Source organism: Pogonomyrmex barbatus, unplaced genomic scaffold (assembly GCF_055798465.1).
Source record: "Pogonomyrmex barbatus isolate J1 unplaced genomic scaffold, ASM5579846v1 scaffold2, whole genome shotgun sequence".
NCBI classification, from domain to species: domain Eukaryota; kingdom Metazoa; phylum Arthropoda; class Insecta; order Hymenoptera; family Formicidae; genus Pogonomyrmex; species Pogonomyrmex barbatus.
The window spans coordinates 16905146-16930002 of NW_028297116.1; the positions used below are offsets into that span (position 1 = coordinate 16905146).

General features: G+C 46.4%; 1 protein-coding gene across 2 annotated transcripts in view; it reads right to left on the reverse strand.

Annotated features, from left to right (window-relative positions):
• The window catches only part of sowah (ankyrin repeat domain family member sosondowah), a 66003-nt gene that overhangs the window by 33679 nt on the left and 7467 nt on the right, over positions 1 to 24857 (reverse strand). For both annotated transcript variants that reach the window (XM_089076886.1, XM_089076887.1), the window contains exons 5-6: positions 16893 to 16928; positions 16508 to 16612 (exon numbers count right to left, since the gene is read on the reverse strand). In XM_089076886.1, the coding sequence (XP_088933012.1) occupies positions 16508 to 16612; positions 16893 to 16928 (141 nt within the window). The remainder of the gene's footprint in view (positions 1 to 16507; positions 16613 to 16892; positions 16929 to 24857) is intronic.

Consider the following 24857-nt stretch of genomic DNA (forward strand, 5'->3'; position numbering starts at 1 on the left):
CCGGGGGACAGTCGTTGACGAGATAAACGCTTTAAATGACACGATAAGTTCGGTAATCCCTTTCTTCCCAATTTTTCTCTCTCTCTCTCTCTCTCTTTTTCTTCTTTTTTTTAATTAACATCCTTCGTATGCATTGAGATAAGGTACAGGTAAAGCGGATAAGGTTACATTCCTAAACTTGTGATACGATTCCGAGCAAGTGCTTTACCGCTATTTCGACTCAATAATATGCGAAAACGTAATCGTAAAATACATTTTAAAAGATATAGAGAGAGGCCCTATCGTAATCTCTCTGGGCTGACCGCTATCACCTGCCCCTACTTATACCGCCCATCCCAATGCTCGCGACGCCATTAACTTACGCCGGTCGAATAATCAGGTGTCACGGTCGATATTTATTAATTATATCATATTAATCCTCTCGACCGGAGAGGCGAGCGATTACGGGACGAGCGCGTCTCGATAAAACAAGCTCACCGCGCCCGCGCCTCTCGTCCGAGGATGGTATCCTTCACGACGAGTGGATATGATAAACCATCGGATAAGAATCGGAGGAGAGTGGCTCTCGTAAAGAACAGGGAGATCGAGAGAAGGCGAGACAGAGAAAGAGAGAAAGAGAAAGAGAGAAACGATCGACGGAGGGAAGGAGGAAGAAGGGGGTGAAACGAGAACGTGAAACGAGAACGCCGTAGTCGCCCAAATTAAATCCTCGGACGTCGAAGCTGTAGCGGACCGTTTGCTCTGTGGAAGAGGATCGAGGGCCAAAAAGATCGAGAAAAAATTTTACGAGGGTCTAACGGGTGGGTTGGGTCGCCTCACGATGTATACGAGGAGGTATATCCCGCCGCATCCGGACCCATAGACCGTCCGTCCGACGATGTACAACGTCCGAACGTTCCTGCGGTGTTCACGGGACCCCGGGCCGGAGGTTCTGGCGCCGCGTTAGGCACAAAGTCACCGTGGATCTCGTTCGCCTTATCCGTCCCTCCCGCTCGCATATCGCTAGCGCGTCCCGCGCCAGCGGCTTCCTCTTCTCCCGCGTTCCAACGCGGGCGCGTATAGGGGAGAGTTGTTAAAGTTATATTGCCGGGCGTTAAAGCGACGCGAACGTCGCAAAAACAATATGACTTTATTGCCATCTCCGGCCGAAAAGACGAAAGGGGAAGCCGAAGTGGTCGTAGCACCGGTCTCTCGTAGTATTTAGAGAAGCAAGCGCCTGGTGTCTGTCAAGGAAACTCGCGTGACAGTTTCCTAAACTAGAACCTCGGTCGCGGAAAAGGCAAGTTAAGTTCTATAGAATTAAAAGTGAGCCCTTTCATGTTCCCGATTACTATTATTTTCGCCACGACGAAGGCTAAGAGCTAAAGAGGATTGGATACGAATGCAAATTAAGGATTCTTTCTTACGACTAAACGACAAACGACGGCGGTGCTACGTCGGTGCTGCGAGAGCTGTGTCTTTCCGCTCGTTCCTCGCGCCCACGTGCGCATTCTCCACTGTAGCAGGTTTCGAAATATATGACCCACTAGTCGACGGAACCGTCGAACCGGTACGCGAGCCCGCCGTTTTTGACAACAATTTCCACTTAGTGCCTCCGCGCGAGACATTCGAGACTCGGGGATTCTTGGGGAATCGTAAGCTCTCGAATGTTGTACCGGACGTGATGCGGACAAATCTTGCGTCACTAGGTTCGATGACGAGTCGTTGATTGTTTTTCTCTCTCTAGAGATCTTTGAAAAAATATTCTGACATAACACATGCATTCTAAAACATGCGAGGTTCACATTCGTTTAAAATTAGCGTCGAACTTTCCAAAGTTCTCCTTTTCTCGCTTACAAAACAGACGCTAATTTAATTTTTTCGACAAATCGTTAAACATGAACTCGGTACAGAAAAATTGGAGGAATAGAAAATCAATTCGGTGGTGATCTCTCTGATCTCTGCTCTAGCTTCCTACCTTCCCCTCAATCACATCGTCGCGGTCATTGAGAGTGTGAATAGGAGCCTCCTCGCGACGAATTATGCGAGGAGCGGCTAAGATGTTTATCATCCGAATGAATTCAGGAGCGCAAAGCCAGAGGAAGGTGTGGCGAAGGGAGACACGAGGGGCCAGAACGCTGACGGTTAGGGTGGTGGTGGGAATGTTCGTCCAAGGTGTTGACACAACGGGAGCGCCGCGAGTGGAGGCGTCGCTACAAGCAAGCCTCATTCACACCTCCGCCTCTCTCGTTTCTTCTCCTCATCACGATCCCTTTAACGTCGCCGAAGGCCTAGCGTTGTTCTTTTCGAATGGCGATGCCTGGCTTCCTCTGTTACGCTGTTACGTCAAATCGCGGTTTGTTACAATCCTCCCGAATAAAATGGAATTAAAATTGTACCTTTTACGTAAAGCTAATAATTGTTCGTTAAATAATAATTTTTGCATGTGAGGAATATCAATTCAAAAACTACTACATGTTTGTTTATCAATATGTAATTATAATCGTTCCTTAACTTCTCGTATATTCCATTTTTTTCACGTCGTCAACAAAAAGCGGACGGGATTAAAGCAGCAGGATTAGCAAACAAATGTCCGATTGTTCACATAATGCGCTTACTTTCGTGGGCCACATCCGGTCGGAACCCGAAAAGACGGCCCCTCGATGAGGGCGCTCGTCGGGGAGAAAGAAGGCGGATTACAAAGTTTAAAGAGCGTTTAAAAAAGAGAAATCATATTTGTGTCTCCGCGAGATAATCGAGCAGCTCCGAGACCAGCCTTTGAGACATCGGCCGATTATTGATCGTCAAGATCGTTCGGGGGTCCCGATCGGTGAAATTAGTCGTATTTGTATGCTCGTCCAGGCGGCGAAAGGTGTGGACCGCGCGAGGGGCTGAAGGGTGAGTAGGTGGAGCGGAGCGGGACCACCCAGCCCGTGTCGGGCGGCGCGAATGTTAGCATAACGCGTGGGCGCCATTCTTTCCTTTTTATCCTCTTTCTTTACCCTCCTCTTACACCCTATATTCCAGATCAGCACAAGTCGTGAGCGCAAGTCGTTGCGACATTAAGATCGACCTTTTCGAAAATCGCAATCAATAGAAAACTCGAGATTATCTTCAGCTTGTAAGATTAATATCGTATGTTTCGTCGCATTAAAATTGTACAGCGATATTTCTTGAGCAATTTCTTCATCTTTTCAAGCTGCATAAAACCTAAAAGTCACTGAAAGAATATACGAAATGAATAGTTTTGCTGGCAGATCTAAAAATTTTTATAGCATTATTATTATGTTTATCTTGATAGTGCAACAAAATTATTTCCAGATCAAAATCTGGCCAAATTTTTAGATCCGCCAAAATTCGTAAAAATGTTCTTTCCATGTGCAGAAATCCAAATGACTGTTAATGATGAATTTTCCGGAGGAAACACTAATAAACAGTCAAATCATAATGTTACCGATTCGGGATTGTCTCATTGGATAAATAAATTAAATTCTTTCGTCGAGCAGACGACGGATTTATGAAGACAAAAAATATTTCCGCGTGATGTCATGGTGAACTAGCTCACCGACGACTGCTTTTCATCTACTATTTCTTCCGCCGGGAAGAACAGGTGGTACCTTTCAGAGCGCGAAAGATCTCATGAATAATTCCGTAAGCCGCGAAGAATAATCGATAACTTTCTGAAGAAATGCGTCGCAGCCGGTGTCAAAGAACGTGGCGTTTTCCCGCTACGGAGTTGTCACTCGCCGGCGAGGAAAACTTCGCGATTACATTTCCACAACAAGATGGATAAACGGATAGGTAAACGGATAGCGAGAAAGTTGAATATTCGTGACTTGATTTAATTTAGAAGTTACTAAACGTAAGCGCATCGATTCTTACGCTGTCACAAATGCTCAAGTATTTCCGATCTCGCTTCACAAGTCTCGGTAAAATGTTCTGTCGCAAAATTATTCCGCGCTACTCCAGTGCCGACGTTGACTTCTCACCGTCGTTTGTTGTCGATAAATTACGCGTCCCAATTACGCGGGACACTTTTATAAAATTAATAACACCGTTCAAAGGACTCGTCGGCACGAGTCGATATTAAAATCGCGAGGTTAGAATAATGCGATGGCAGGTGATAAACTCGGCGTAAACTCGTAATGAGAAACTCGTGACGGGCGCGATTTCATACGCGGGTTGTCTCGGTCGGTGAGATTCGTAGGAGGATCATCTTAACGACCATCTAGATAGGTGACGGTGAAATGATCTGTAAGAAAACCGGTGGCGAGTGATATCCTCGGGCGGCCATTAATCAAAGGACAGGAGCGCTAATGAACCTGCTGGAAATCACAGGTCGGAGAACTGTTCGGTTCCAGCTGCGCCCTTCCCCCCGTTCGCACCGCGCGCGTGTCTTCGTCTTTGAATCCGTGAAAACCCCCGGAGGGCGAACAAATCAGCGGCCAAATAAATGAAGGCGAAGTGAGCATCGAAATGATTGAGGAGTTTACGGAAAGTTATATTTGCTCCTGAAGGACGCAGCCGTAATCATATGCTGTCGGCGAGAGAAAGAGAGAGAGAGAGAGAGAGAGAGAGAGAGAGAGAGAGAGAGATCATAGGTGCGAGTGAAAATATTGCGCTTTCCATCAAATTGTCCTGAGAAAATTATAAAAGCTTTTTATAAGCGGATGGATTGAGAGATGGTTAATTTTACATTTGTAGAGGGGCTTTGATTTTTTTATCTTTTTTCTTTTTCTTATTGGATACATTTAATTTGCAATTTGCAAAGGCCGACCAATGTAGTTTTAATAAATAGCAAGCCTTCATTATACGCGGAGGCTAAATATCGCGGTCGATTCAAAATCGCATAGAAGGCCGTTCGTTCGACACGCGCGCCAATTATCCATACGATAGATACGATAAGTCGCGACTGCAATTTGCTTTGTATTATTTGCAGTATTGTTTTCTCCGAAATCCCTTTCTCTCTCTCCCGCCTTCATCCCAATTACTCCATGCCCCCGGGGCAACCGATCTCCACCATTATCGGATGACACGACCCGACGCTTTTATGTTTAATTGATATTTTTCGTAACTCCCCCAAAATCCAATAAAGAGGCGTCCCGGCAAACAGATATAATTCCAAGCTCGACATCGCTCTCGTTAAAATATTTCTGATGGAAAATATCGCGCGCGGATCGATCGATTCAGATTTAAAAACCGTTTGCCCGCCGAGAAACGAAATCCTTCGATTAATTCAACGCGGAAGTTCCATTACAAATATTTTAGCACGGATCATCTCCTGAAGCGTTCCCATTGCAATTAATAAAAATACCTTATTCTCATGCTATATATATATATATATATATATATATGGAAATATATAATACATATTTTTTGCTGTACACATTTTTTCATCGCTAAGAGAAGAAAGAGCTGTTGTAAATTGGACATAATAAACTCTTGTTCTCTACCTTTTATTTCGTTTCCTGATTTGTTCTATATTTCTCTCTTTCGTGCTGTCGTAAAAAAAAAAATTTGGAAACCAGATAACATCTAGAAAAAGCATAAAACCGTAACCCACTTGAAATGAAACCGCTCGTCCCTTTTCTGTTTTCATGCCGAATAATGTTTCCCTCGCGAAAGAAAGCTCGAATGCATTTTTTTCTATTCTCCCCTTCCGCTTCATTCTCGATTTATTGGAACGTGCTGTCCGGGGTTACAACCGAGCCCCACCGCGGCGCCGAAAATGTTCAGCAAAATTAAATGAACAATTCGTTACGGGAAGTAACGACCTCGCGCATCGCAATGGCCTCTCTTTCTCCCTCGTGACCGCAAACGGTAGAATTCGTAACGCAACTGTATTAATTAATCACTATCTATCTATCCCCTGAGATGCATTTTAGCTTTTCTTAAACGTTATTGGCAGATCCATGTGCATGCATGCAAATTATATGAATAATTTATTGCATCAAATATAGAATATAAAGAAAAAGAATGTATGTAAAAGCGGCAAAATAGATCGGATTTCTTTCTAGAAAAATAACAGACAAATTTTTCCTGGAAATAAAAGCTGTCACTTCACAACCGTTGATGTTTTGCGTAAATCGCCACGAATATTTTATGAAATCGAAACCTAAGAGGAGGGGACGGTTAGAAAGGTCCAAAGAAAGATACGATCTCGTCTTAACGATCGTTTAACGACGACCGTGCGGTTCTCGAGTGGCGCCAGGCTTGCGTTTTGCTGCAGCGCAACGAACGCAATCCGAGGACAGGACAGGAAAGGACCGATAAATTTCCCAAAGTCAGTACAGAGCTATATATTCCAAGTGTTTTAACTCTAATGCGTCTGTAAAGCGAAAAAATATTAGCAGTAAATTTCCCGTAGGAACTGTTGCGCGCCGTGCGAAATTTTTTTCGGAGACCTGGCCGCGGCATTTTGAAAATTCTCTCTTATTAACGCCGCCATATATATTTTTATATGTAGCATAATTTAGCAGAAAAAAAGCGGAAGTACTCCACGTGTCTGCCGTGTAATGTATGTGGTTTTGAAATGAAAAGTGTCCCGGGAATTGCCGTACTTTGTTTCAACTACAAATTATTACGTAAATATGGAACGTATTTTTTATTAGAAAATTCGATGAAAAGAAATAGTTTTCTAGAGATCTACGTATTTGTAGAAATAAATTTAAAAAGTCATATTTTATATATTTTATGCGACAAGTCAAAAATTACATTTTAAGTAGTCCATGCGAGAGTATAAATCATAGTCATTTCTAAAAATAATTCGTAATTAGCCTCAAAATAACCTATGTATGCTATGGATATGATAATTCGCTTCTTCTGATACTTCTGGTGAATATTGTGTTGGCGTCACTTACAAATTAACAGCAAACAAGCTTACGCCGCAAGATTTACGACGGCGTCGCCACGTTTTCGACCCTTGAGACATAAATCCGCTCGTAGCAGCGTAAAAAAAAGAGAACGGATTCATTATTCATATCTAGCTGTGCGTATATATCGTGAAATATCGCGCGTTCATACCTGCGTGAACGTTTCCCCATTCGGAAGCCTAAGAAGCGAAAGAGGGCGAGTCGAGTCGGAGCAAAACGGGAGAAATGATTCCGGACAGGCTAGAGCTGTAGCCAGCTCGTTAAGGCAAGACAACCGACCCGATAGCGATCGGCTAATCTTCGCCGAGTTCGCTTAGGTCACATTTTTCTATATTTTCGAGAAAGAGACAAACGTGAGTGAAATATTTGTTTCCGGCCTCTTCTCAAAGTAGCGAATGCGCCAGAGTAATTAAAACTTGACGGAACCTGCTGTGCTGCGTCTAATTATTTCCTATGCGAAATAACATAATACTTTTTTGTGGATCGTATTTCATTCTGTTTTTCATTCTAAATTTTATATATCACGCATTATTATCGTTATTACATAGAATAAAACGATGTATATAATAAAACGGTACTTTGTTTCAGTTATATTATAATTTGAAAAATTATATATAGTTACATATCTCGGTTCTCCGTTCGAAAAATTCGATAGTCAAATGCGAAGATATAAATATAAAAAAGAGCCAAATGGGAAGGATCCTACGCGAGTAATGGCCAAGATAGACCTGTTTACACTCGTGACGTCGATATCAAACGATATATATACGAAATATCGAACGATCAACGCCAATGGCGTCGTTAACGCCAAGTTGAAGAGATAACGCAGGTAGACGAGGAAACAAACGAGAGAGGATTAAGAGGGTGCCGTTTAATTCGAGGGTTCGCTTTCATAACGGCGATCCCGAAGGAAGCGTCCGGTCTGTGTGGGAGGAGTCGCGGAGCTGTCGACTTGGTGCGAATGCGCCCAACACGTGTGCGTATATATACGTATATACGTGAATATAATAGCCGAGGCGACGGACCACGAGCGCGGTCGTTAACGAGCATTCGTAGCCGCATTAAAACGAAACCTGGATCCTTATCTGTGCAGCGTGACACGATACGCGCGGCTCATGCTCTCCCCTCCTGTACATATACGGTGTGTCCCGGGGTACACGCACCTTCCTCACCGATTCTAGATTCTCGCGTGAATTTTTCCTCACTGCCCTCGAGCTAATTTTTCCACACATCCACTTTTCGCAATTTTTATACATAGATTAGATTAATGAAATCTCAAATCATCAAGCTTTCCATTCTCGGCGTTTATCTTAAGATCAAGATAAAAAGTTTCAGAGTGAAATAAAGAGCGCGATGTCTTTATTTATTTGTTTATTCAGGCTAAGTACGCTACAAGTTAATTAATTGTCTAATTTCCTGTTGTTTGTGATCTAAGATTCAGGATTTTTTTGAAAGGATCAATGTGTTTTGTGTTGAGTGATAAAATCCAGTAACGTTTGTACGTGTCTTCAAAGGGAATTGTGCGATACGTGGAACACCCAGTATACGACGGCTACGAAACGACGCGACCGTCGTCGTGTAATTAGAGCCTAAACTCGATTTAGCTTAGCGACGCACCGGCGTACACAGCGTTCCGAAGCTCGCCGCTACAAATGACAAAAACCACCGACCCTGACACTGAAATATCAACGACGTCTCACGAATTCATCAGATCGTGCCGCCACTACTCCTCCACACGCCGACGAAGCACAGACTGCGACTTATCGTCGTGAAAAGGAAAAAAGATGCAATAAAAAAAGAAGGAAAAAAAAAAGTAGCTGAATGCGTAGGTAGAGGTAAGGAAGTTCCACAAGCTCGTGACTCGTACGTTATGAAGGCCGAAGAATTTGCGAAATAGCAGGGTAATATCAAGTGCGAGAGTCTAGGAAAAGTCTAGGAAATTCTGCAAGCGATGGGAAAATACGCTCGTTAGGATCTCGCGAAGAAAGAAATTCCGGATTGACTCTTTGCAATGAGAATGATACGAAACGAACGTAAAGTCAAAAGTGGTGGGCTCGACAGGATGGAGGTCGGAGGTCGACGGATTTCGACAGGGCGCCTCGCATCCCCGATCGGCGTGAACGCCGGTTTGCGGCGCGGCCGGTCAGCTCAGACGGGCGTAGCGTGTATGTACTACAAACAATGGCTTTGTTTCCACGCGCAAAACGTGATACAACTGTAAAGTAACAAATATCTCGGCGTAGATCGACACGCGATCCGTCGGTCGCGTTTAGAGCAGGTTCTCATACAGGGAAGCATATGCGTGCGCGACGTTTGCGCGTATGTGTATGTGTTGTGTGTGTGTGTGTGTGTGTGTGTGTGTGTGTGTGTGTGTACGCGCGCGCGCGGGTATTATATTGCGCGTTTATAGGAACGCCAGAGGCTCCTCTCTTAGCGACTGTCATTATATGCGGGTTGTCTGCCTCTAGCAATTCCGTGGCTCTTTACGAATTCAAAGCGGGCAGAAAAAGAGAAAAAGAGAGCGGAGATCTGAGAGAAAGGGACAACGAGACCTGTATTAAGTATTTAGTTACGCGAGGAATCTCCATAATGAGCTCCGCTTACTAATTGCACGACGTTCGAGTGTGTACTTACGTATGCGTATATGCTGTATGCTCTGTGTGTGTGTGTGTGTGTGTGTGTGTGTGTGTGTGTGTGTGTGTGTGTGTGTGTGTGTGTGTGTGTGTGTGTGTTCGGTATTGCTATGATCTCTTCCATCATGTACAACGCGGTCGAGTCGAAAGTGGCGCGGCGCCATTACAGGGGCCGCCGATTTCATGCAGATTAATTCTAGGCAAGACTCCAAATTCAATGAGGTGCCAGCAGCGACTCCTACGGCTAATGATTCCGCGTTTTGATCACTTATGCATCGGCGATGATGCATGGACTCGTAACGAAATCAAAGTCGGGGCGCGATTTGTATTCTCGCGATGCACCTGTGATGTATGTAGCGATAAAACGCTTACACGTATAAATGCTGTTTAATTATACGTATATACATTCCTTTAAATATACACTACTCATATATAGCACACCATTAATCATACACGCTGCATTAAACCTGTGTCATTACACCATCGTGTATCAGATAGACATTCTTTGTATTGTAATGCAACTATATATATAAAGAGTTTACGTTTATTAGATTACACCTGTTCACAAACCCCATGAAACGATACGTAACAACGAAAGCATGGATAAGCATCTTTACTGTTTTTTTTCTCCTTCGATATCTATGATCTCGAGTTATAAAACCGTTTCTAACATAAGGAAACGATATAAACGCATGAAAATAAAAAAAAAAAAAATTAATCATCCAATCTTACTAAGAAGCTCATAATTCATCTAGATAGAGTTAACGACAGTGGAATAAATGCGTATTCTTGACTAACGAAGATAATAAAACCGAGTGCAAGAAGCGAAGATGTCAACGGCAAATCGTCATCATCACCACCATCCTCGTCGTCGTCGTCGTCGTCACGAATCCGTGGAAGAACTTGAATTCCGAACGGAAAAGGCATACCGGATGTTTGAGCTCGCCACTTTAAGGACATGCGGCTGGACAGATAGTCATCGGTCTTAAAGCTAATTAGCGACGCGCAGCGCGAACAAGCAGGACAGCCGGGTACTCGACGCATCAAGAAGAGAGAGTGTGCGGATATATAAGCACGAAAGAAGAGCGGCGGTGATCCCCCTGCCTGGTGAACGCCCTGCCGCGTCTTTCTCTCCTCTCTCACCTCCTCTCTCTCTCTCACGTCTCCTCTTTCACTCCTTTGGACGCGCCGGGCACCACCGGGCACCAGGCTACGCCGGGCACGATCGACGAGCGCACGTCACGAACGATTTCGCGGGTAGATACCGTCCCGGCCGACGGTTTCGTCGTTCCTCGTTATTACGCGCATAATTTCTCGGAACCTCGCTCAAGGCGCGGTAAAATTATGCGCGAATGCGGATCACAGCCCTGCCGTGCGTGCCGAGGCCCTGCCTGACACGAGTATACGCGTTACAATGTATCGGTACACCTGTACTACGACATTAATCACGTGGTACGGGACATTCCTGTCACGATGTATACCAGACATTATTCGCGCGCGAGCGAGGCGAAACGGAAAGGCGCCGGGATTATTCGAGAAATATTTAAATTAGACTCGCTTATCGCGTGTCGGCTTATATAGCCTCTACCTTGATTCCCGATCCCTCTGCGCCCGTTTGCTAAAGCGTACGAGGAGTCCCGAGGATCCTCCTCGCACGATCGTGCGATCGTGCCCTTATCGGCAGAACGAGCGATATTAATATTGGCATATCGGCTGTATCAATCCGTTAATTCATCAGCCGGAACGAGTCGAGCTTGCGACACTTGTTATCGGGATATCGTGGCGAGCGGCGATGATGAGAGGTGAGTTTTATAATCAGTGACAGGCAAAAACAATTATAGCGACACACCTTAGCGAGTTGTCCTCGTAGATATAAAAAGAGTACGAACAAAGTATTTTATCTTTCGTCAAGAAGATAAATCGACGGTCAAATGTCAACTTCGATGAGTATCGTTAGAAACTTTCAAAGAAACAAAAAGAAAGAAATAGTAACGTTACTATCTTATCAATAATATCGCGATTTACTTTGTAATTTTCATTTTTTTAAGAGGAAGGGGCGGGGAGGGTAAAACCGCGCGGTGTCCAGAAAACCGAGTGTATCGTTGTAAAGCGGCGAACAAACAAAGCGATTGGTCCGTGAACGACGGGGCTAGGAACGAAATGAAACTCTAGAGGGATCCCGTGTGCCGAAAGGAGAGCAGCCGAGAAACGGAGACTCGTAAAAAGGGTACTAACGCCACGCAAGACGATCCCACGTCGAGATGACGACATCCTGGCGCCCTGATCCCCGACACCTCCGAACGCGCCCCATAAAAATCTATTCTCATCTGAAATATTTCCAGACGGGCTGCCGCTCTGACTTTTTTACCTGCGCGAATCGAGAGGAAACTAGTCCCTCCTGCAGTTGTAATATTGCAGGCGATAACATCCCGATGCGATTCCGAGACCATTACAAACGAGATTCAATTATCGAAATCATAAATTCGCTTCGATACATCGCGTATCAAAATGTAACACTAATGCAACCTTACAAAGAGAACATTTCAATATTACGATCTGATAAGTCCGAAGTGTATTCACCAGGAAGGGGAGGGGGAGATCTCGCCGAGGGTAATGTTTCAGTATCGCCTAATGATCCTTAATCATTCTAAAACCATCTTTGACACACGCGAGATAAATTTAATAGTGACCATTAAAGATGCGAACGGGAATATATCTCAGCCGTGTATATTCTACACTTCAAAGCACGCACGATCCATAGAAAGGCGGGACAGGTCGTTTGGTGAGTCGTCGCGAGAATAAATGATCTCCGTAGGTCGAATCCGAGTCGCGGATGAAAGCGCAACCGTTCCCTCTTCTCTCGTCGGACTTGACCGAGCGTTCGTTCGTCGGAGAAATACGTCGAATGGTAAGAATGCAATTACGAAATTAAACGATTTAACTCTGATAAATACGCGTCGGGACAACGGCAAGAATGGCGCCGGGAAAAAGAGCGGAAAGAGGAAGAAAGGAGGAGGGAGAGAGGGAGGGAGAGAGAGAGAGAAAAAAAGATTGCTGCGAAACATGCGGGGCAAAGGGAGGCGGAAGAAGGAACGGTTAATTTGTTGTGCATCAGCAGCACCAGCAGCTACGAAGACAAGCTACAGAGAGAGGTACCGGGGCCATACTAAGAAAATAACTAGAGATAATTACGCGCATAAATCAGAGTGTTAATATTCGGGGGCGTAGGTAGGAGGCGCAGGTAGATATATTCGCCTATAGGTAGGTAGGCAGGACCCGTGGATATATACGGGTGGAAAAGGAGAAAGGGGACGAGAGGTCGGACGAGAGGAGAGACAGCGAGACGGAGAGGGTAAGAGAAGAGAGCGGAATAATGCCAACTTCGGATCGGTAGATCATTCGTGGCCGTTGGATACGCCTCCTTGTTAGTCTGGGTTTACTTAGTCCTTCGACGCTCCTACGACGTGCGTTACGCCCGCTAATAGCCCACCGGTAACGAACTACCGTCGACCTTTTTTGAGGACCTTTTAAGCGAAAACGCGTTTCTCTCCTCTCGCGCTGCCTCTTATCGATCATGGCCGTCATCGCGAGAAAGGATCGCTCGGTGGAGTCGCCTCTGAAAGCGAATTCCTTCCCACGTTTGCCGCGCGTTGCTCCGACCGAAGGGATATACGCCACTTAAGGAGCAGGGCGATATTTGTAATTTATCGGTCGCAAATGGAGGGATTCGCGCGAGTAATTCGTTTGGGAGTAGTCTGTACGCGCGAATTATTTCCAGTCGTCATCGTCGTGATGCCCGTGCTCGTAATCGCTCGACATTCTCGACAGGTTCGTGCGATATCGAAAAATTTTTTTCTCATCGACGAGGGTATACCAACGTATACCAACGGTGGCGAAGCGAAACAAAACGGGGAAGAGAAAAAAAGGAGAAAGGGTGCACAGTGGCGTTGAAACACTCATAACAGGTGGACCGATACTCGGCACGAAGATACATCTTCAAGGTGGGCGGTCCCACACTCCTTAAATCAGCCCGCAGCCACTATAACATTAAGCCCACCTCCTCTCTTACGGCACGTCTCATCTCCCGCCGTTTATTTGTTTGCTTAGAGCGAGTAATTAGAATCCGATACAAATGGTTATTATTTATCGGCACGGAGAGGCGAGCGGAGTCGACGAGAGCCCCTCGTCCCCGATACCGAATGCACGGAACGGACGGACGGGGCATACCTCCTGATTGCCTGGCGTTATTAAACCGGGAGATACCACGAGATAAATACACGGAGGCCAAACTCGCCAAACACCGGCCACTATATAACGTTACCGGCGATCCTTACTAACAGCTTTCATTCGCGAATGGTGCAGAACTCAATTATTATTTACAGCGATGTCCTCGGCGAACGCGCTATTAATAATTCGTAGCGTTTTATAAAACATCTAACATCATTTGATAAAATCAGAATCAGCTCCTCCAACTTTATTCGATGCTCGCCGGCGTATCGTCCTCTGCGGGTATTCAAAATCGATATTTCAAAAACCGTTCGATTCTTTCCGAGGAATGAGAGATGCGAGCGCGAGCGAGATAAAAAGTTTCACAAGCGCAATCGGCGACAGTTGCAGCTGTCGAGCTGCATAGAAGCGGGTTCATGGAAATAAACGTAATGGGGTTCCCGATCGAACACAGGGGCCAGCCGCGCGTCACGTTAGACCGATGCAGCCGTCCTGCATTTCCGAGGAACGCGACTTACAGAGGCGAATCTATCGCGATGCCAGACGCGTCCGTTAATAAAGTATAATGGGCACACAGCGCCCCGATGACGATGACGTACACCTGATCCACGGAATAGCCGTCCACATCGAATCACGTAAGTCACAGTATACAAACAGATCTCTCTTTGTGTAAAAAAAAAAAACAAAAAAAGGAAATGTAGATATTGCGGCTAATAGATTACAGACAGCAATAAAAGATGTTAAAATAAAAATATCCGATATTTCTTGCTTTAATTTTTAAGATTCGCCGACGTTTATGATTTATCAAATTTGCAATTAAATTCGAATTTTTGTTTTCTCTTTGAGATCACAATTATTTGATGCTATTAATTGTTTGTTACACCAACAAAATCCTCGCGGATGATATCATTAATCAAATATCCAATAATCGTCCGATTTATTTATTCCGACGAAGGAACCCACGGGGGATACGCCGGGGGTAACGTTGATTAGCTCCGCTGTTGATTTAATTATCGGGAGAGTAATTGGCATGCCTACTGACGATCCCCTTCCCTCTCCCTCCTGATGCAGACATCCTCTGTCGCTTACTTCACTCGCTCTCCAGCACCCTATCGCCTCACACCCTCACCAGCCCAAACTGTTGCATATTCATCGATGATAGATTATTATATGTCTACGTGTCAAAGACTCGCGCAGCCGGGAACAATCGGTCTTGGACAATATCTACTCGATACACCCGACACATATCTCAAATTAAAATTTATACGATCGACGCAACAAATTGGCGACACTCGCTTTGTGTTCATTGAAATTGGCCATAAGTCTCTTCGAAAAATTGTCGATGCTCGAGTTTGTTTTTTTTTTTTGCCACTCGCTTTCCAAGTATCGTAAATTGGTTCGTTCGCCTGGTTTATCGTACGTGTTTCGTAGAGAATATACGCGAATAAAATAAAATAAAAAAAAAAAAAAGAATAGCCGGAAAAACAAACAACGACAGAGCAGTTCGTTGCCAATTTCCGTGAGTCCGAGACACGTCGCAAAAAGGGCACCGCGAACGGTTAGGTTCGTACGGCAGCGGTTATAGGCGAGCGTATATCGCGGCGATGTTATCCGCAAACACGCGGGTTCGGCCAATTTATCCCAAGGGATGAGGCCGACGTGGCACGGCGATGGTGGGTGTGGGGCAACCTTGTCCAGCGGAATGAATTCAGCACGCAGCCCCTGTGCGGTCGAGCCACCTCTACCCCTTTCGCTCACCATCTCCAACCACCGTGCAACGTCCCCACCTTTTGATCACTTCACCCTCTCGTCCGTCCCTTCCCCGTTTCTCGTTTACCCGATGGCGCGCGTTAAGGTCGCTTCAGAACATCCAGATAGAATAGAAAGGAAAAATATAAAATATTGCGATATGAGAACAATTACTAAATTAAAGCAACAAAATTGAATTCGCAATCGATCGATTGAAAATATCGGTCTGCAAATCTTCTTATTAATTGTATCGCGAGATACATCGTGATTAATTATCATTAATGCAAAACGTATCGGATACTTTCTACCTTAATGTCAGCGGTGCTTCCATCGAAGGGGCAACCGCATGCCGCATTCGTAGTGGTCGAACCATTTGACAGGCGACGATTTATAATCGATACAAGTGGTGTGAATAGCCCTTAACCCGCTACCATCCGCCACTCCTGATCCGCTCCACATATCGCTAGCACGGTATACAACGGCCGCCTGATTGCCACGGGGGCTCTTAGATTTATTGACCTGTCAATGGCGGCGCGCGAAAACGGCGAATTTACAACGCCGCAGGTGTTAAGTTCTGCCGTGCGTGTAATAACGGCCTGATCCCCAGGCCTACGGTAAGCCACACCGTAATTATATTTCCGAACCTCCCGCCCGCTACCTTTGTCATTATCACCCGAGGTGGCGTAGCCGTAATTCAATGAGATCCATCGCGCGACCGCGCGTGTGTACGTGAGGCGATAAAGGCCCGATAAACGGCGCGCGAGTCTAGGAAATTTTAGCATGCGATGTAGCCGCTGCCGTTCCACGAATCGTATATCCCTTACACACAATGTTCCAAGATTGTTGCATTTATTGTGTACGCGTACAAGAATTAAAGGTCTAGGAAATAAGATAAGCGAGCGAATACGTACGAATTCAAAAGGAAAGAGCGAGATAATAATTATTCGTACGCGAAAAAATAAAAGTAAATTCAGTAGAACGTTCACGGGATTGATTTATGATTTAAATCTCGCGCAGGACGGAATAAAATGATATAGTTTATCCTACCTTGAGCCTGGTGAGACGAGGTTCCTCGGCAGCGAGCTTCGCCAGCGCCTGGTAGTCCCCCTGTGCCGCTCTGACCAGCCACTCCCGCGATTTTCCATCCAGTTGCTTCGGGAAAGCATCGATTGTGGCGATTATTAGCGATTAATGGCGCGAGGGATCGCAGGGATCGATCAGCAGTACGCGGAAGATCGAGCGGGCCCGTTCGATCGAGAGCGAGCGAATTTTAATTAAGATCCCCGGCCACGATCACGGCCGTGCATTTATCAGGGGCTGGGGCGATGCCACGTCCGACCGGGGAAGAAAATTACGGCCCGCGTGCTGCTGCGTCGCTCTCGTCAGATTGGCGCGCGCAATAATCGCGATCTGCGGTGGGTGATGAACTTACCGAGGCAACGGAAGCGCTGTCATCCTCGTCGGCGCCCTGCGGAGAAAAGAAGAGAGAGAGGAGTGGAGTTAGAGTTGATCCCTCGAAAAATCAACATTACGCGCCACGTCACGCGGACGCCCCGCTCGCGGGGCATGCGGCCGCAAGTCCGCGGCGAAAACCGGTCCGCTATATATGGCATTGGCGCGTCGGTGCGCTCTTCTCGCAGAGAGAAAGGGAAAGAGAGAGAGAGTGCACTCTCTCTCTCCCTGTACCGCGTGTGCGTGCCACGATGGCGAGCATACGAAGTGCGGCGGGGCAGGCGGACCGCAGGGGAGAGATGAAAATGCGTGAGCGCAGCGGGAGACCGCCGAGAGCGGGACGCGCGCGCTTCGGCCATCAGATTGATATACGGATCCAATAATTGATTCCCCGGCGCAAAGGCCTTGGGAGGCTGGCTGGCTGGGCCGCACGCACTTACGCAACCCCTGGCCGTCGCCCGTCGTCCAAGACGTCCCATTTCGGAAACCGCCATCCCCCGTCCCCCTCACCCCCCCCCCTCTCCCCGGACACACGGGCAAATGTCGACGAACGATCCACGATCGCGATTATCGAAGCGGATGGAGCATAAAAGCACACTTAAGATACTTTCGATAAAACTCTTGTCGCGCACGGTGCTTCGTATCGCTTACAAAATTCTGCTTTTAACAGGGAATTCCCTATATGATTACGTAATTTTATTTGTACGTGTTTTCAAATTCACATATTCCGCGCTGCGATAAATCCTAATCTTAATAATATCCTTAACTAGATCTTGATAATATTCTTAAATCTCACACAAACATATGCACAACATATACACGTGAATAACGCTTTAACGAGAAACTCGCCGTTTAATCGCGCTCGGATACGGCGCCGATCGTTGGTGCAACGTTCCACGTTATACGTTACGTATATATGCACGTGGTACGGTAGGATGACGCGACGAAGGAGGTGGCGGCGAGGGAGGGAGGAGGTTCTCTCCTGATCTCAGGAACGTTAAACGACTACTCATCCCTGTTAAACTGTTTGTATTTTCACTCGTCACGGCCACGTCGGTTGTTCGAGGTGCTCATATCGACACTCGACCCCGAATCAATCGTGACTCTTCATAAATTACTTCCACGGGCCGGCCGGGAGACGCGGGAGATGCGCGTTTGCACTTTGGCCGAGTCATCATTATCCGGCCACGATATATCTTTATCCATCGACAACATCGCGCGTGTCCTTAAGTGAAATCACGATTTGAAGGACGCGCGTCGGTACAAACGCGGGACGAGAGGGTGTCCGATATTCCAATATTAGTCTAATTCCCCTTTGTCAAAAAGGAGAATACGTCACGTCGCGCGCGAGAGCCTTTCGATTTCGGAGATCGGAATCCTCTCTCGGAAATTCCGTCGCCCCCCCCCCCCTCGCCCCGAGATCGGCCGCGGAATGATAGCCACTGACCCCCCGTCGCGTCAGATGGTGCATCGAGGTGCGTTCCCAGCTTTCGTGCGCGCTACGTGTGCTCTCGCAAACACGTCTGTACGCGTGCGAATGCACAGATGCATGCTGATAGCACGGACTTTGTTATATGTATGTATCACAGAGGCCATGCCTCATCAGCGATGCAACAATTGTACTTGTGATAAAAAGACATTATTGCTTGACGGCGGTAAACGGATGCGGATGAATTAATTCTTAATTTAACCTTTTCATAATCGCGACTGTCTTATTATCATTAATAATCGGTACGCGCCTAAGTAAAAAAATATCTTCCTTTCTCCCTTGAGCGAAATACCTAAGAAACACCTGGTAAGAGAATGCATAAGTATCCCTGATTATTAAAAAAGTATATAGGAATATGTAATAATCCGATTTTCTCAAAAAAAAATCCTCCCCCATATATTTCAAGATTAATATGCAAATTGTCGCGAAATTATGCAAGCGACGGAGAACCCGAGACCGCAGCCCAGAGAGAGGACTCGTTGGAATTTTCGGCAGCCGGCAGCCTTCGACAAAAGATTTCGAAGAGAGAAATTCGAAAGCGTTACTCGAGAAAATGTTCTGATCTTGATATTGAGAATCACGAGATGTTCGCGATCGTATAATATTCTACTGTTCGAGACGCGCGCGTTGCTGATTGATTTTTAAACAATCACGCGATACGACTGGATTGATCTTCGATAAGATTCATCGAGGGCAAGGGACACTTGTTCGCTCGTATCTCGGACCTGGAGATATGCAAATATTCTCTCTCTCTCTCTCTCTCTCTCTCTCTCTCTCTCTCTCTCTCTCTCTCTCTCTCTCTCTCTCTCTCTCTCTCTCTCTCTCTCTCTCTCTCTCGTGGCACGAGGTCTCCACGAGAACGATCAGACAAACGGACCAGTCAGCGACAGCGCAGTCACAGTGTGCCATGAGCCATAACGGCGTGGTTATCAGATAAGCTTATAAGACCGGAGTAATCGTAATAGCATCGCAATGGCGGTTTCTCCGGCTCCATCGCGGACGATAAATGGAGGCGGGGAAGCGGCGGGTAAACGACGAGCGAAGATGAGAAGAGAAGCGAGTCGCCGAGCCTCCATTCCCCATCAGCGAGTCATTGTTCCATCCTAATTAATATTTTAATTGAGATCAGCGGGAATTAATTAACGCAACAGTCCTGTTAAAGTCATTCGCCTGAACCGATCAATCGCGATCCTGACGCACTTGTCAGGATCAGGATTCAATCCATTTTCTTTATTCGTAATATCTCTATCAGGCGCGCGGGACGTGAGCCTGATAAGAGATTCGTGAAAAAAGAGAAAAATAATGAGCGAGTAAATTGATTTCTGACGCAGCGGGAAAAAGGTAAAAACCCGTTCGTTTAATTCGTTCGTTACAAATTATTAACAAATCTGTATCCGAGGGCCATACGTTCGGATGATAATCCAGAGTGGCCAAGTATTCTGTCGTATAATAACGGACATATGCAGATGCATGGATGCTTGTATATCGCATTCGTAATCGGATAAAAAGCTAACGACGCGACGCATACAAGCCGCATAATCAGTTAGGACGTGATCCTAGCACGAGCGAGCGCCGAGCTGAGTATCATAGAAATGGATACAAAGGGGCCATCAGCAGCCACGGTAACGAGCCAGCCGACCTGCCCACCCCATCGTATCCCCCCATTGTTATCGCTCTTCGTGGCGCATCAGCGCCGACTCAAAAACACGCTCTCCCAGCAGTTAAGCCGTGCACATTCGCGCGTCTAATTCCGCGAATGTGGCCAGCGGCAGGTACTCAACTACTCAGCAGGCATGCACGTGCTTACTCGTGCCCTCCTGTCTCTCTCTTTCTCTCTCTATCCGTCTCTCTTTGTCTCCCTTTTGGACTTTCCGCGTCTCTCCCACGTCTCGAACAATAAAAGGAATATGCGGTGTAAAGCGGATAGCAAACGCGCGCTCACTCTCTTCAGGGTGGAAACGTTTTAATAAGCAGACGTGCGCTGGCCTCTCCGAGGGGGCGTATAAATATATTCGGTGCTCTAGCGAGAGAGAGAGAGAGAGAGAGAACGAGAGAGCGAGAGAGACTACTCTCACATCGCGAAAGAGTGAGAGGGGAGACTATGGGAGACGGGGTTGTGTACTCACCGGGGGCGGATATATCGGTGAGACGACGAAGGGTAGAGCGGAGGACGGCGGGCGTGGTAGAACGAGAGGCAAAACATGTTGCGGCACGAGCTGCCTCGAGAGCTCCGCGGAATTAGCTTTATTATAACCTGGGGGCCATCCATACATGCCTAACAGCGCACGAACATTCGCCGGCCAATAAGCCAAATGCTAACCAAACATTTTCGCGACTCGGCGCATCCTACAATTCATCCCCTCCTCGCGTTTCCTCCGTAGCGCCGAGAGGTCCAGCAAGTAGGGTCGATCCTGATTAAAGCGAGATATGTATTTAACGTGACGATCAACTGACGATGCAAGCGTGACGACCATTCGTATCATGCTTAATGCCTCGTGATTTATATTTTAGACAAACACAGCATATCTAGATCTGAAATCATAAAAAAAAAAAAAAAAAAAAAAAAAAAACATAATTCCATATTTTTATCGCGGTCACGTGAGATTCAATGAAAACAAAGTACGCGGTTTATTAATCGCGATTCCACTTGAGACACTGTTCCACCGAGCTAATACAAGACGCATCGAATAGTCAGACATATCTTTATTGCAGTTGCAAAGAACTTCTCCTATCCAGCCTCTAACGACTCTCCCTCCTTCCAGGAGGAACTTTTCTGGCCGCGGCAGCGCCGTGAAACGATTAGGCCCGGATTAGTCGAGCGCGCGAGATCGATTATGCGATCCTGCGGATAACATTGGCCTGATTTATTCCCCTAATGGGCGTTCGCGCATTCATTTCGAGACCGTGCGAGGCAATTCCACGGGGCTTCGTCGGATGGCGGTGCCCGTCCTGCCGCTGACAGGAAAACTCTCGCTGGGTGATTCAGCGTTCGGTTCGGCGACGCCTCCCAACGACCACCATAATGCCTACCTACCTCGGGTACCCACCTACCTAACGCGCCATTTCTATCGTCGGGGATCATAATCCAAGATTCAATCGCGAGTCGAGTAAAATCGCATCGAAATACGACAACAAGATGCCAGGGCTAAGCAGCCGCATAGCTCGAAGTACAAACTCTCTCTCTCTCTCTCTCTCTCTTTCTCTAATCGCTCGCCGAACCTGCCGTTTGTTCAGTTTAAATTGACTCAGTCAAGTAAATGGATTTAATAAAAAAAAAGTTAATTATGAGTGTTTGGTAATTAATGGAGAGTACATAGAATATTTTGCCGGAATAACAAAATCTTTCATTCATGCAGAACGCAACGTTCAGACGTGAGACTTATAAAATTGACAAAGCCCGTAATGCGATAGAGTAGATAAATGCATTTTTTCAAAATCAGACTTTATGACTAGTGTAGACTCCGGCTTGGAATCAGCTGCGCTGAATTAATTTTGCGTCGGCGGGATACAAGCGTCGGGCATATACAAGCGAAATTCGACAAGTCGGCGCGGAACAATTACACGATGGCGGGGAAATTAGCGATCGCGGACGATTATTATCTCGCGCGGTGGCAGAGGATGATTCATAACCCGCGTCTCGTATTTTCGCGGACGGCACACGTCGAATTTGGTCCGGATGGGAAACACGGGCAGCATCGACACCGCACGCTCGCTCAACCGACCCTCTTCTCTGCCACCCCTCATCCCTTCGTTGACATTATATTCGTACGTACCCATCGTGTTCCTCGGTGTACCTCGGTCCCGCAATACGCGTCGCACGATCATATTCCCGTCAGCTAATAAATTTAGCGCGGTGCTCGAGTACACGACTGTCGCCACGCGATTGTCGTCGCGCGATTGTTCTGCCGGCAATGCCACAATTTCGAGAGGTTCCAACGACAAAGCGTTCTCCCTTTCCAAACGAAATGGCCTATTAATTCTGAATATATACTTCGACAGATACGATCTTAAAAAAAAAAAAATAAATCTTATATCGTACGTGATACAAAGTATCGATAACATCGCAAGAAACGTGGAATTGAATAAAATGTAATATCGCGAACAAAGTCGAGACGAGTTCGCTGATAAACGAATCTGTGAAAAGGCCTTAGGTCGATTAGGCGCTGACTAAAATACGCTAGGAAACTGCCAGGCGGAAGAAATCTTAATAGCCGATGCGTCGACGCGATAGAGTCTTCGTGAAATTAACTCCTCGAAAAGAGTACCGTTTTCACGAAATGACTGGGCGTAACGAACGCGTGTTAATCTACGTTGGTGTTGTGCAATAGCGCCAAGAACGATTATATCGTAGACATATATTCGATATCGTATGACCGATGAGAAAATTTAAATACGTACATTCATATCGGAATATATCACTTACCAGCATTGTAAACAATAGCTTTAGAAATATTCTAAATATCAACCGAAAATATGAAGAGAGAGAGACCTGTCCAAGACTGTGCTTATTCACCGAGAGCCGAAACTTCGCGACATTCGACCAGTGAAGCGAGGAAGAAGCGGTTAGCCCTTGGAATAGTCCGTGATGTACAACGACGAAGCTTAGCCGCCCGCGCGATTTTCGTCTCCTAACGAGTTTATCGCATCCTCTTTAACATTATTAACACGGGCTAACGAACTGGAAGTGCCGAGTCACCCAGGTCCTATACCGAATCACGTCGGAGCCACGGTGGTTCCGCCAGGTATATATACACACACACACACACACACACACACACACACACACACACCTGTACATGCGTGTCTGATCTTTACGTGGGTGTGAGCGTGCACGGGGACGTGTGTACGTGCGTACGTGTGTATGTACGCGGACTTGTAAGTACAGGGCGAGAGACGGGCGTCCGACGGTGCGAGTTACGTGTATAAGGTGGGATAAAGGTACGTATAGATACACTGCCTGGCCTGTCTGTGCGGCCCTGATACCCGGGTCTCTGGGCTAATTCCGAGGTGTAATCTACGGGTACCATCTCAATGGATTAGCATATAGATAGCGAGGTAGACTGACCGCATATATGCGCACCTAGACCACGCCACGGGGGGAGGACGCGGGCATGTCCGTTTTGGTCCCGTGTCCTACGTACGTAAGGGGGTCAGATGGTGTTTCAACGTGACGTTCTCGCGCGATTGCTAGAAATAAACTCTGGACACATCTCTCCGTGTGTCCGCATTAATAAAGCCAATTAAGGCCCCTGCAATCAATGGATGACAAAAGATAACAAGAGATAACGAAAGATCTCTCGCCAGTCGAGAGTATTTTTTTTTTCCGTTTCAAACATCACACATTGATAGAAAGCAAATATATAAGAAGATCGAAAGCAATACTGTAGATTACAGTACTATATATTAATATTAATCTTAAAAAGTAGCTTATCAAGTTCAAGTTGGATTATTTTCGAGATTTCTTATTCGCGCTATTCGGCCAATCCAATCCTATCTGCCACATCGACGTGGCCACAGAAAGACATGCCATCTTTCTCTGTGGGGACTTCCGTCTCGGAGATCATTGGGGGATAAGAGGCGTCATCGACGCTGATGGCAATGGACGCTGGGTTACCAGAGGGGGCGGACGGGCCGCGGACTCGGGGCATTTCACCCGAGGTGATTCGGTCGCGAGGTAATTTGTGCTCACAGCGGGGCTGAGCAAACACGCGCGGCGGGGGTGCCTCGAAAAATTAAATAACTCGATGACTGGTCACATTCTCGAATGTGCGCGGCACATATAGCTCTCGGGATTGAACGAACGCGCATACGTACATGTGTACGTCGACAGTCCCGAGTTGTCCGCGAAGAAGGGCGGCCTCTCGGCTGAATGACGTGGCCCTCTATTGTCCCTCCTGCCTCTCTTTCTTTTCCTATCTTCCAGCATTGCGAACGGTGCCCTCGGACGTACGTCCCGGGGGAACACCGTGGGGCCTTGTGCAGCCTAGGATGATCCCAGGACTGTGCCCAGGGAGCGAGCGCCGGCCTCCCGCAGACTTATGAATACAAATAGCCGCTCACTGCGCGACTCAGATCCCTGATAAGGTACGGTCCTGGCTTACTGCACCGTCGCATAAAGTACAGGCTTAGGGCCTTGCAGGGCCCGTTCGATGTAGAATCGTTTAAAAGGTAGATTATCCTCGCGCCAAAGAAAGATTCGGATCAATCAGAAAGATTTCGGAATATTGCAAATCGCGTCCGGAGGAATTGAAAAACAAATCATTTACAGAATTTAAATTAAATCAAACGGTCTAAATAAAATGCATAAATCAGAATGTGTGTTTATAGAAATATAATTATAATACGCAATCAATCATCTAGTATGATATAACATAACTAAATACAAATCGATCTCTAAAGAAAATCATCGGACTTTCTTTTTTATTATATCACGATACCATTGGTTCAAGTTATTTA